Genomic DNA, 11,562 nt, shown 5'->3' on the forward strand with positions numbered 1-11,562 from the left:
TGAGTGTTTAGTTACTCACTGGTTCCAGCTAGTGAGTATTGCTGTGAGCCCCTTCCAGCTGCCAGACTGGTGCACAGCGCAGGGCAGCTGCCAGAGATCTCCTCCAGGTGAGATGTGGGCGCTCTCACATCACACACATGGACAGCCCTGTACCCACGGAGCTACTACATGGATGTGCTACAGCTCCTGCTGCATCAAACACTCCTGTCTAACAGCACAGGTTACATGCAGGAGGAGCACAGCATGAAGCCAGCCTTGATGAAAAAAAGCAAAATATGCAGACATTTTATTTTTTCACCAAATGGACTCAGTGTTGTTCCTGAAGTAACAGATTCCAACAAAAAAGTAACTTCAGAAAATATAAGCATTCCTCTATGACATAGAATGCACTGAAAAACAAAACTGAATTACAAATCCCAGGCAAAGTATACTGTTACCTGCCCTAGTTCTGCACTGGGTGGAAATTGTCTGGTCAGGGAGGGAGTGGAACATCACATACATGCAAATGAATCCTCCCAAGGCAGGATACTACCCACATTCACACAACTTCCAGCCAGTTCACAACACAGGCAGAGGTTATTCTTTCCCACTACCAAAAGATACTGGTTATGCACACTCTGGATTACAATTTTTATACACAGGATATCAGTACTGAAAAAAGAGCCAAAAAAATGTAAATTTGTTTTTCCTTCACCAGATGCTACACCTAAAAATGTATGTACACAAAATGTATTACAGTTCAACCATGCCAAGCAGAAAACAATCACACTACAGGTATCAAAATGAAAACCTTCATCTACTGTCTCATCTTAGTCATGTGTTCTTCAATTCATACCAAATCCTCAGTCCAAACCTGGGACACAAAACAAAGCCCCCATACACTTTTTTTCTTGGTAGTGTGAGAGCTGGATTGTTTCACTGCAGCTGATCAGAGCAGGCATCACCACTGGGAACAAGGTACTTGGAGTCTCCTTATCAGCTGGATCCTTTTAAAAGCCGTTCATCTTCTCCAGTTTGTGAAAGAAACAAACATGGGTTTGGGCTTGATTTGTTCAGTCACAGAACCTGCCCAGTCCCTTCTGGAAAGCTCCTGCTAGGAACAGGTCAATGCAGCCTTTGCCAGATCACCCTCAGCACAGGGAAGCAATGTTGCCTTGGGGAATTCAATCTTAAAGCAGATCTCTGTGTGTTCTACATTTATTTAATCCTAATCTGAAGATAAAAAGACTCATATTGCAGCTAACCAAATTTATAAGAGAAAAAATTACATTTTGTTAAGAATTTCAGTGTTTAGGCAAAGAACTTGACGGCAGGGCTTGAAAACAGTTTTCCAAAAAAGATCAGTTTATTTTGGCGGGTCTGTGTTAATTCCATATTTTTCCTTGAGAAGCTTAAGCTGTTCTTCTTTCTTCTTTGTGTCCATCTTTTGGAATGCCTGTAATTAGGAAAATAAAAGATGTAAGAAGACAAAATAAGCCTCTCATGTTATGACAAGTTATTTCCCAGCATCTGCAACCAACACCAGTGTGAATTCCATCACCAGTGCACCCAGAGCACTGTTTGATTCTAGTCCCTGGAGAATGTCACAGGGCCCTGGATGCCCTCAGTGATACAGAGGGCATCGAGAACTGGAGGCATTTTTTTTACCCATAAACAAGATCTCACCTCCTGCTGCAATGTGCTGTGCAATTGTGAGGCCTCTGCACCCCCTCCTGCAGAGTACACTCCCCACAAACGTGTTTTTCACACCCTTTGTCCAAAGCTAAATTTTTTGCACACAAATCACCGAAGCAGATACGAAACTCTGACCATGTATCCCATTCACTCCCTCTAACAGTTTGGATTTTATTTCTTAAAAATACCCAAGCAGCAACTGTGTTTACAAACAGATGCTGGGGTTGTTTTTTTTTGTGACAGCCCTATTCAGAGGTGATTTCCCAGCCCAGGTGCACATACCCTGTTTGCATTGTAGTACAGAACCACGAGGTATCTGTTGCACACGTTGAACCCTGACAGGTGGTCACAGGCGTTCTTGGCATCGAAGATGTCCTCATAGACCACATAGGCTGTTCCTCTGGTCTCAGGGGTATTTCCACTGCACAGCAAACACAGAATCAAATGAACAAGAAATAGTTTGTTTATTTATTTAATAGTGACTGACACTAGCTGAACTAATGCAACTTCACTAAAAAACAATTTGTTATTTTTTCTATGGATTAAGCTACATCCTTGCTTTCCACACCAAACAGTTCAGAGTCAGAGACAACAGGAAAATTTGCTGTATTCTGGTCCACAAGGGAAATGCACCTCTCCACAACAACTGGGTTGTTGAAGCTTTTGTCAGGGCTGTCATGTGCCTGGAAATAATTTAAATCTTATTATAGCAATTAACTTTTATTTAATATTACAAGACCTGGCTGTCAGTTAGTGGCTGTCTGGATCAGATGTGTCCCTAGGAACAGGGCTCCTGGCATATCACAAAGTCAATTTCAGAGGCAGAACAGCCCCCCTGGTGCAAGCCACTGCCGAGGCACAGCCAGCACCCACAGGAGCACCAGTTCCATGTCCTTCACCTCAGGGATGGGACACATGTGGGCACATAACAATAATGAGCCCAGAGGGGCTGCAGAGTTCAGAGATCCCAAAGGTCTCGACTAAAAGATGGCAACAGAGACTTCACAGTCAGAACAACTGTCTCTGAGGTGCTTCTGAGAACTGCTGAGGACAACAGGTATCGCACATATCCACACTGGGATCTGTGCAGAACTGAGGAGGAGAGTGGGATAAAGACTGCACAAAGCACAAAATCCTTTACAAAGGAGATTCCATGTTAGGCCTTGGCACTGATGATGTTGAGATTTCTTGGGAAATTACACGGATTAATAGCTCTGAACAAACTGCTGGATAAACACACCAGTGCATCACTACAATGAAAAGTCCCTGATACATCCTAATTCTGTGTCCCATTATCATGCTTTCCCAGCCCACATGATTTCAGAAAACTTAAGTACTGGCTCTCCTTTATGCTCATTAGCAAAATATTCCACCTATTTAGCCAGGCAGTGTTTACACCGCCCCTTGTTCCCTCAGCCACTTCTGCAGTCACATCCACTGCCCTTCCTTGCTTGAGAAGGATCTGTCTGGTGTCACATCCCAGCATGGCAGCAGCAACACGTGTCCCCCTGGTGTCCTTGGCTTAGTGTAAAACTCATTTTACACAACAATCAAACAAGTTGCCCAGAGAAGCTGTGGATGCTCCATCCCTGGAAGTGTTCAAGGCCAGGTTGGATGGGGCTCAGAGCACCTGGTCATGTGGAAAGCATCCCTGCCCACTGCAGGGGGTTGGAATGAAATGGTTTTTAAGGTCCCTTCCACCACAAACCCACCTATGATGATCGAAGCTCAGCATTTGAACTAACCAGGAGAAGAACATCAGAGCTGCTGCAGACTTGTACAATCTCCATGCATTTTAGAACCAAAGGCACAGTCACATCTCTTCTATCCAGACCTGAGCACACTATGGGTACATCTCAACTATGGCCCGAGGACATCCTGTCTTTGGCACACAGGGGTTGCTCCTGGTATTTTTTTCTAGTGAACAGATCCCAACAGCAACATCATTTCCCTACTAGTTAATTACTGGATACTCATAAAACAGGAAAACTGTTTGTACTCAGCCTCTGCCTTTCCTATTTTTACCCCAAGTTAAGGTAAAATTTCAACTATATTTGAAACTTACTTAAGCAAACAAGTCTCTCATATTTTATGAGCTTCCTCAAGCTCATTTCAAAATTAAGCTGATCCTGTGCATCTCCCAGCAAAATAATTTTCTAACAAATTCGCGTGTTAGGAGCATCATCACATCCCTCTCTGGCACTCGGGGCACTGCTGCAGGGCACTGAACCTTTCCAGCTGTGAAACCCAGGTGCCACTGGAGCACCTGAAACCCTTTACGGTCCCAAGAAACCCAAATACTCACACTCTGATCTGCCGGATGGGCCCGTACTTCCCAAAAATGTCGTACATCTCCTCGGCCGTGATTTTGTACGGCAGGTTCCTGATGTACAGGATCCGGTTGACCTCCGGAGGGAGCCGGATCTGATGGGAGAAGGACAGGCGCTGTGTTAGACCCAAGGCACGTATTGCAAACCTCAAACCCAACAGCCTACGGGCTAAATCATGGAATGATTGCACCACGGAATAGCTGGGGCTGAAAGGGGCCTTAAATATCACCCAGTTCCACCCGCCTGCCGCGTCCCGTCAGAGCAGCGGGGTGCCTGGAGCGGGACGGAGCTCAGCCCAGCCCGGCAGGGATGGCACCGGGCAGCGCACTCACGTTGGCTCGTTTGGCTGCTTGCATCGCCATGCTGGCGGGCGGTGAGTGGGGGCCGCGGCCTGGGGCGAAAACACGAACGGGGAAGGAGCCCGGAGCGGAGAGAGCGGCGGAGACAGAGCCTGGAGCGGAGAGTGCAGCGGAAACAGCGCCGGGGACCGAGCCTGGAGCGGAGAGAGCGGCGGGGACCGAGCCTGAAGCGGAGAGAGCGGCGGGGAACTGGAGCGACGGGCGGGAAACGCGGATGTGTCCCAGCAGGCACCGCGCGCTCCCCTCACGGAACCGGATCTATCCCGGCGTGCACCGCGCGGGAAGCGGCAGCGCGAGCCCGGCCCCCCACGTGACCAGTCCCGTCCCGCCCTTGGCCCCGCCCCCGCCCCTCAGCCGCGTTCAATGCGCGGTGCCAGGATTGCCACACGAACCTCTTTAATAAACGCTTCCTCCTTTTCCTTTCCCCCTCATCGCCCCCCACACGGATCGGTCCCGGTGTGGAGCAGAAGCTGCAGGATGGCAGCAATGCCGCCCCCGCAGTGACTGTCCCACAGCAGCTACTGCAGCGGCCCTTTCTTGGTGCAAACGGGAATTTCGATGACGATTTTGCCGATGTTCTTGTTTTCCTCCATAGCCCTGTGTGCCTCAGCGATGGCGTGCAGGGGGTAAACGCTGTCCACGAGGGGCTGGAGACGGGGGGAAGCCCCTGCGGAGAAATGGGGCAGCACCTCCTCGGTGAAGGCTCTCACCAGCCGCTCCTTGTACTGGGAAAAATAAAACCACACCTGCAAGGTTATTTCCGATCGTTTCACTCGCCGAGGTGTCTCAGCACAGCATATAAAATGTACACAGCCCTCAAGGAGACACCTGACATTCTCAGTGTGAGATGGAGATAAAAACACCTGACAGGTCTGAATTACAAACAAGAAGAAAGCTTTTAGATTTATTACACCTTAATTGAATGACATTCTCCAAAAGCAAGTGGTGTGAGCTCAGTGCAGAACCATTTAAATCAAACTGATAAAGTACTTGGTACTTGTAAATATTCTGTCTTAAACCATGCACAGAATCTACCCTGAGGCTCTACACTGCCTGTCTTTTACTGTCATATCTGAGAATATTCCACATGTAGTGAATTTTCCTTAGAAACTGGGCATCCAAATGGCCTTGGTTTCTACTTTGAAAAGTGGCCTAACAGAGATGTTTATTTTCCCCTCCTCAGACTTGATCAAATTGCTCAATCACTGGAATTTTATTTCTTCTAGGGCCAAATATCAATTGTGGTACACATGAAGCACATTAAGAAATCCTGGGTGTCTCTCCTCTCCTTCAGGGAGGAATTTGATAAAAAGAGAAAAAGGACATCATAACTTAATTTTGTGACATTTTCAAAAGTATGTAGTAACAGTTCAAGGTGGGGTTTTTTTGACAAGAATGTTTTTGACACTGGTTTTAAAAGAAATCTCTCCAAACTATCATAAACTTTAAAATCAAACTGCATACACTGCAGATAGCCACTACTTGCCTCCTTGTCTCGGGACCGTAACAGGCTCGTGTGGATGCTGGCTCTTTTGGAAAGCAGCCTTGCCAGCAAATCCCCATGGACTTCACCTCCACTCAGCAGTCCATAAATAATCCACCGGCCATCGGTGCTCAGACAGTTGAGATTCTTCTCCCAGTATGAGGCACCAACACAATCCAAAATAATATCTACTCCAGAGCCTCAAGTGGAAACAGAAGAGATTTCAGCAATGAAGTCAAACTGCGTTAAGGGTAGGATAATTTCAAGCAAGACTAAAACCTTCTTATTTATAGGTACAGAATCGGCCCTATAATTCTTATTTAATCTTTCAACTGAAATTAGGAATTGGCACAGTGATTTGTAAGGAATTTCAGAATCAGACACAAAAAAAGAATCATCAGTTACCTATAAGCAAACTCAGGCATAAGCCACCCCAAATGCTTAGAAAAGCTACATTTTTCTAACAGTTTAAGGATTAAGTGTGCTGAGGCCCTGGCCCAGAGAAGCTGTGGCTGCCCCATCCCTGGAAATGTTCAAGGCCAGGTTAGATGGGGCTCAGAGCAACCTGGGCTAGTGGAAGGTGTCCCTGCCCATGGCAGGGAGTTGAACAGGATGATTTTTAAAGTCCTTTACAATCCAGGCTGTGCTATGTTTCGTGATGATTCAAACACCAAAATGCAAGGATTTGGTCCCACAATTCCTTGGGGAGACAATAGCAAGGCACAATATTTCTGCCCCAAATGAACACAAAGAGAGCCCATGCAGAAAACAGCACAATGAAACCAAGCAAAGGCCTGTTCTGGGCTGAACAGGATATCAGGTTGTGCTTACACTGCTGTCTGCTCCCTCACCAAGTGACAGCTGAAACGGATTGTGTGTCCAGATGTTGGGAGGTTCATTCATACTTTCACAAGAGGTTTTTACCTTGGGTGAACTCCAAGACCTTTTCACTGAAGTCTTCATTCTTGTAGTTGAACCCTGCAGCTGCTCCAGCGTTTGCTGTTGCTTCCAGTTTCTCCTGAGTTCCTGCTGTCACAATGGGAATAGCCTTTGCCAGTCTCACCAGCTGAATGGCTGCCATGCCAACCCCGCTGGCTCCAGCGTGGATCAACACTCTCTCACCCTCCTGTACTTTACCTGGAGGAGGGCATAAGGAAAGTGGTCACCCTTTGGGCATTAAAACATGGATTAAAATTTTGGATTAAAACATGAACAGTCTGTATGATATCACCGAGGAGGTTGGAAGATATGCCCTTGATTGAACTTTGGACAATTGGACATCTTCATGGCCTTCATGAAAGAGAGAAATCCAGAAGTAGCAGAGGTTGCAGTGCCCTGACAGGACATCATTTTACCAGCCTCAGTGGAAGAACTTTGTCTTGGCCATGTGAGGTTTTGGACATCTGTGACCAGAGATGCTTAAGTGAGTGCAGTCACAGCCTTTTTATACCATCAGTAGAAAACACACTTGGAAGATGTTCATACTGAGAAATCAGGCACTCATCAATGGAGAAATACCAGAAATGCTGGATGACATTAAAGACCAGTCCTACCAATCATTTTACCATCTATTAGTTGCATTAATTTGTGTTTCACCAGTTGCTCCTGAAAAAATGAGGCACCAAGTAACCTCCCACTGATCCCCAGGAAGCAACGCTGCTTGAAGCAAGTCTGCAGGGAAGTTATGTTTGGAACTTTTGTTCCTCATTTAAATTTTTAGATGCTACTGCTAAAGAAGGATATTTCTTGCCTGAGGAAAACCCTGGCAAGTGCTGTTGTTTATTACCTTGGCAGTGTATTTTTAAAATTAAGAGTGTGGGCTTCTGTCTATTTTAAATCAGCTCAGAGTGGATTTTACCTAAAAATAATATCTCTGTTAAACAAGGTACAAGATGTTGCCTACTGTAGATCCATAAGCACTTAGTGATAAAGTTCTTTATATGATCATGCATGTAGTGAAGCCAGATCCTTAGAAGTAAGATGTGTTTTCAGGTATGTGGAAAATATGAGAATAATTTCAGGATTTAGGCTCAATGGGAGGTGCCCCTGTCCATGGCAGGGGAGGGGAGCTAGATGATCTTTAAGATCCTTTTCAGCCTAAACCATTCAGTGATTAATACTGAGAAATACGGATGAAAAGAATTCTGAGCACCTTTCCATGTCTTTCCTTGTAAATATGTAATCAGCAGGGTAGGTTGACACTGGGGAGAGGTGGTCAAGATTCAAGGATTTTTGTCTGGCATACTGGATTCCCACCCATAAGAACGAAGTGACAGAGAAGATGTTCTTTGAAGGCAAACAACATTCAAATGGAGGCAACAAGGAGAGGAATTTGCACCTCTCACCTACAAAATGGAGCAGCTGAAATGCTGTTAGCCAGGCTTCAGGAATGGCTGCAGCCTGAATAGAAGTCATATCTTTGGGAATTGGCATCAGGAGGCCTTCGGGCACAGTCACGAATTGTGCCTGGCCTCCCCCGGAGAGCAGAGCCATCACTGCATCGCCGATCTTCCAGCGGCCCGAGCAGCCGGGACCCAGCCCGGCCACGCTTCCCGCTGCTTCCAGCCCTAAAATATCACTTGCTCCTTTGGGGGGAGGGTACTTCCCTCTCCTCTAAAATAAAGAAAAAAAAAAAAAAAAAAGAGAAGGCAAGGAAGGAAACATCAATGAGTGTAATGACCTGCAATATTCATTCACATGTCTCCAGGCTAAATTTCTATTTGTTTAATCCTGATTTTGCCCTGTGCATATATGTTACAGTAATTTGAGATCTTCTAACCTCTGGAAACACCTCTGCTTCCTAAGTATTATTCTTCCTATGTTTTATTCTTAAAATAAGAATAAATTGAAATATTTGTGAGTCCCCTTTGTCCAGGCTAATCCTTGCTGTGGAGGTACTGTGATCTCAATTTGCAGAGCATGGCTTGCAGCTCAAACTAATAATTTAAATGTGAATTTGAATAAATTTTCTTTCACTGTGCCATTGGAACATTTCCTTTTCATGTCAATTATCCTGAAAAGGATCTAAGATCTAGAAAGATCCAGAGCTTTGGTTTTACATGTTCTGTTGAAAGGTAACTGCATTTCCACACCAGCCCAGCACTGCACTAACTCAGATAAAAACATTTATCTGCTGAATCAACAAACATCTCTCTTTCAGCCCTATGAGCTTTCCCATCCAAATGCTCACGAGATTCAAACATTTTAGCTCATCAGATCTGTCAAGACTTCACAGAGGGACTTGAAAAATCTGTGTTGTTTTTAGGTGAATAAATCTGCTTAACATACACATACCTGGAGTAAATCTGCCCTATTCAGAGCACTGGCAGAGACCTTCACAAGAACTTCTCCTTCTCCTGGGTCTGGTTTCATCACTTCTTTCATGTAAAGATTTTCTGGGCCTCCTGGGCAATCAAAATAGGCTGCAAACATTTTCTCTAAAAAAAACAAAACCAAAACCTGAAAAAATATTGCATGAATGCAGGCACACTTAAAGTGCAGTGGAAAAAACTCAGTAATGAAAGGTAACAAATGTCTTTTAAAATTCCTATTTATTTGCCTTGCCTCAGGAGGTGATTTCTGTGTGTGTGCTTTTCTGTGGTACATGTGATATACAATATAATGTAATTCATGTAAATAAATGTGGAATGAGCAATGTCTGTACGAATAAAATAATAAAAAACTTAAAAGCCAAAAGCTGCAGAGGGAGGAACAGGGATTGCTTAATCTCAACACTGTAACTGCCAGCAAAATCTGAAGAGCTCGGGTTAGCGAGGCAATAGACGTAGCCGCGGTGGAGATGGCTCTGTCCAGGGAACTCCCAAACGATAAGAGCCCGATAAACACCCACAATTAAAGTAATCAGAGCCACAAAGAAAAATACATGTGAATGCTCATTTCCAGTAATCCAAAATCTGCAAGTTACATCTCAGTTCCACCTTCCTGTAAAACCTGAACCTCCTTCATCAAAATTCATCGTCTCCCGGAATATAGTTTTGTCCAGCCCGACGCAGTGAAAGAAAACCATATGAATATGCGGAACGACGAAAGAAGACAAAGACCTCTGCTTCGGGCAAAGAAAAATGATATAAAAACTGGGCTAACTAAAGCGGGTTTGTGAACATTGGGGATCCGGAGCGATAGAGTTCGGATCATTGTGTGTTCACCCGGTGCCGACCCCGGGCTCGGCGCTGTCCCTTTTTAATTGTGGCTATCGAGGACCATGTTTCGGTCGCAAAATAAATATCACTTATTTTAATCATATTTAATTCGGCTTGATCTCGTTTTTATCTAGAACAGTACAGGATCTCACTGCTGCAGGAATCTTTCAGGTTCCTCCTCAGATGCTGTTCCTGGGATCCTTTTTGCACCAGCAGCTGTTGAGATGGGCTGAGCTGTCAAGCCTCCTTCTGCCTGGTGAAATCCAATGAGGAGCAGTGTTCTGTCTGCTCCCTGAGTGCGGGGTGGAAGGAGATGAGAAGGAGAGGCAGTCACAACGGGAACAACTGTGTTACCTCCTGAGAGGAGCGCGGGATGGGCTGCAGGCCAGAGCCTCTTCTGGTAACCAGCACTGTGTACAGACCACCCTGCCCTCGGTAAAAAATCACTGATTTCTGCACAGGGAAAGCTAAATGCATTCCCAGTTATTTCTGGTAAGACTGCAAATGCAGAATGATAAATATCTTGAAACCCCAGGGATGGCAATCCCCACAGGGTGGTGCTCTGTGGCTATTTTATGGCGAATAAGCACTTTCAATTATTTGTATAAAATGCGATTTAAAGGCTTTTCTCTCTGAGGCTTCCTGTCTATTCATTGTTTTCAACCGTTTAATCCAGTCCCACAAAATTTGCCTGTATCAGCAAAAAAAATTCAATATGTAGCCCTCCTGATGCCACCCTGTAACAATTGTTTCTGCTGTCTTAACTGGGTCCAAATTTAGTCAGTTAAAAATAAGATGTGAAAGAAGGTTTTGTCCCTCTTTCATCAGCGTTCATTAACCTGCTTTTTCATAAATTGTTGCTTGAAGCATGCCCACAAAAATGTAAAAAAAAAAAAACAAGAAAAAAAACCAAACCCAAAAGCAAAAGCAAACCAAAAAAGACGAGAGGATCTCAATATTTACATTACTCTCAAATGCACAGAAAACCACAGGAAATGCAATACAAGTTTCCAGCCATTCCAAGCTCTCAGATCTGCCAGCAGTGGCTGAAAACAGCAGTTTTAAGAAGCTGTGTGGCTCCGAGCTCACCTTTTTCCTGTACAGAAGGACGGACAGCCCGTGCCCCGGAACAGACCCAGCCTGGCTTCGGGAGCAGAGTCCGATCCAGCTCCTCCTCTCCCTTGCGCTCGGAACTGCCCTGCAGGTCAAGGGGAGGAACAGGGCGAGGTTCTTCTGCTTTGGAGCCACAGATACGAGGAGTCAGAAATATCAGCACAGCTCACCATTATTTCTGCTAACGACCTGGATCGTTCCACGGGTTGGCACAGGAATCTGTTTTCCTGCTCGGCCTTGCAGCAGGGATCAGGGGAGCTTGGCCCACTGCCCGTGGCTGTGCCAGTGTGTGTGTGATGGGGTGTGCTCCAGATGAGCAAATGCTGTGATTTCAGAACTCTGAGTGTCCCAGACTCCATCTACTCCAGGGCACTGAGGGGGTGGGAGCTGTGCCAGCCCTGATGCCATAAACGCACTGGGGAGGCTGCCCTGGGCTCTGTTCC

General features: G+C 45.5%; 2 protein-coding genes across 8 annotated transcripts; both read right to left on the bottom strand.

The window, feature by feature from the left end:
- Positions 1 to 262: 262 nt before the first annotated feature.
- Positions 263 to 4,662, bottom strand: SF3B6 (splicing factor 3b subunit 6). Its single transcript, XM_056515742.1, has 4 exons — positions 4,337 to 4,662; positions 3,980 to 4,098; positions 1,957 to 2,095; positions 263 to 1,435 (listed from the first exon to the last, which is right to left on the bottom strand). The coding sequence occupies exons 1-4, from the start codon at positions 4,364 to 4,366 to the stop codon at positions 1,346 to 1,348; spliced, it is 378 nt and encodes a 125-aa protein (XP_056371717.1). The 5' UTR covers positions 4,367 to 4,662; the 3' UTR covers positions 263 to 1,345.
- Positions 4,663 to 4,742: 80 nt separating this feature from the next.
- TP53I3 (tumor protein p53 inducible protein 3) lies at positions 4,743 to 11,216 on the bottom strand. Of its 7 annotated transcripts, none has more exons than XM_056515743.1 (7): positions 11,096 to 11,181; positions 10,159 to 10,298; positions 9,141 to 9,283; positions 8,192 to 8,459; positions 6,771 to 6,983; positions 5,850 to 6,046; positions 4,743 to 5,088 (listed from the first exon to the last, which is right to left on the bottom strand). In XM_056515743.1, the coding sequence occupies exons 3-7, from the start codon at positions 9,276 to 9,278 to the stop codon at positions 4,882 to 4,884; spliced, it is 1,023 nt and encodes a 340-aa protein (XP_056371718.1). In that variant the 5' UTR covers positions 9,279 to 9,283; positions 10,159 to 10,298; positions 11,096 to 11,181; the 3' UTR covers positions 4,743 to 4,881. The 7 variants fall into 7 exon arrangements, with proteins under 7 accessions (XP_056371718.1, XP_056371721.1, XP_056371719.1 ...); XM_056515746.1 differs by having other exon boundaries at positions 9,141 to 9,305; XM_056515744.1 differs by having other exon boundaries at positions 10,149 to 10,298.
- Between the last annotated feature and the right edge of the window lie 346 nt (positions 11,217 to 11,562).

The sequence above is a fragment of the Oenanthe melanoleuca genome, unplaced genomic scaffold, assembly GCF_029582105.1.
Source record: "Oenanthe melanoleuca isolate GR-GAL-2019-014 unplaced genomic scaffold, OMel1.0 S057, whole genome shotgun sequence".
Taxonomy (NCBI): Eukaryota; Metazoa; Chordata; class Aves; order Passeriformes; family Muscicapidae; genus Oenanthe; species Oenanthe melanoleuca.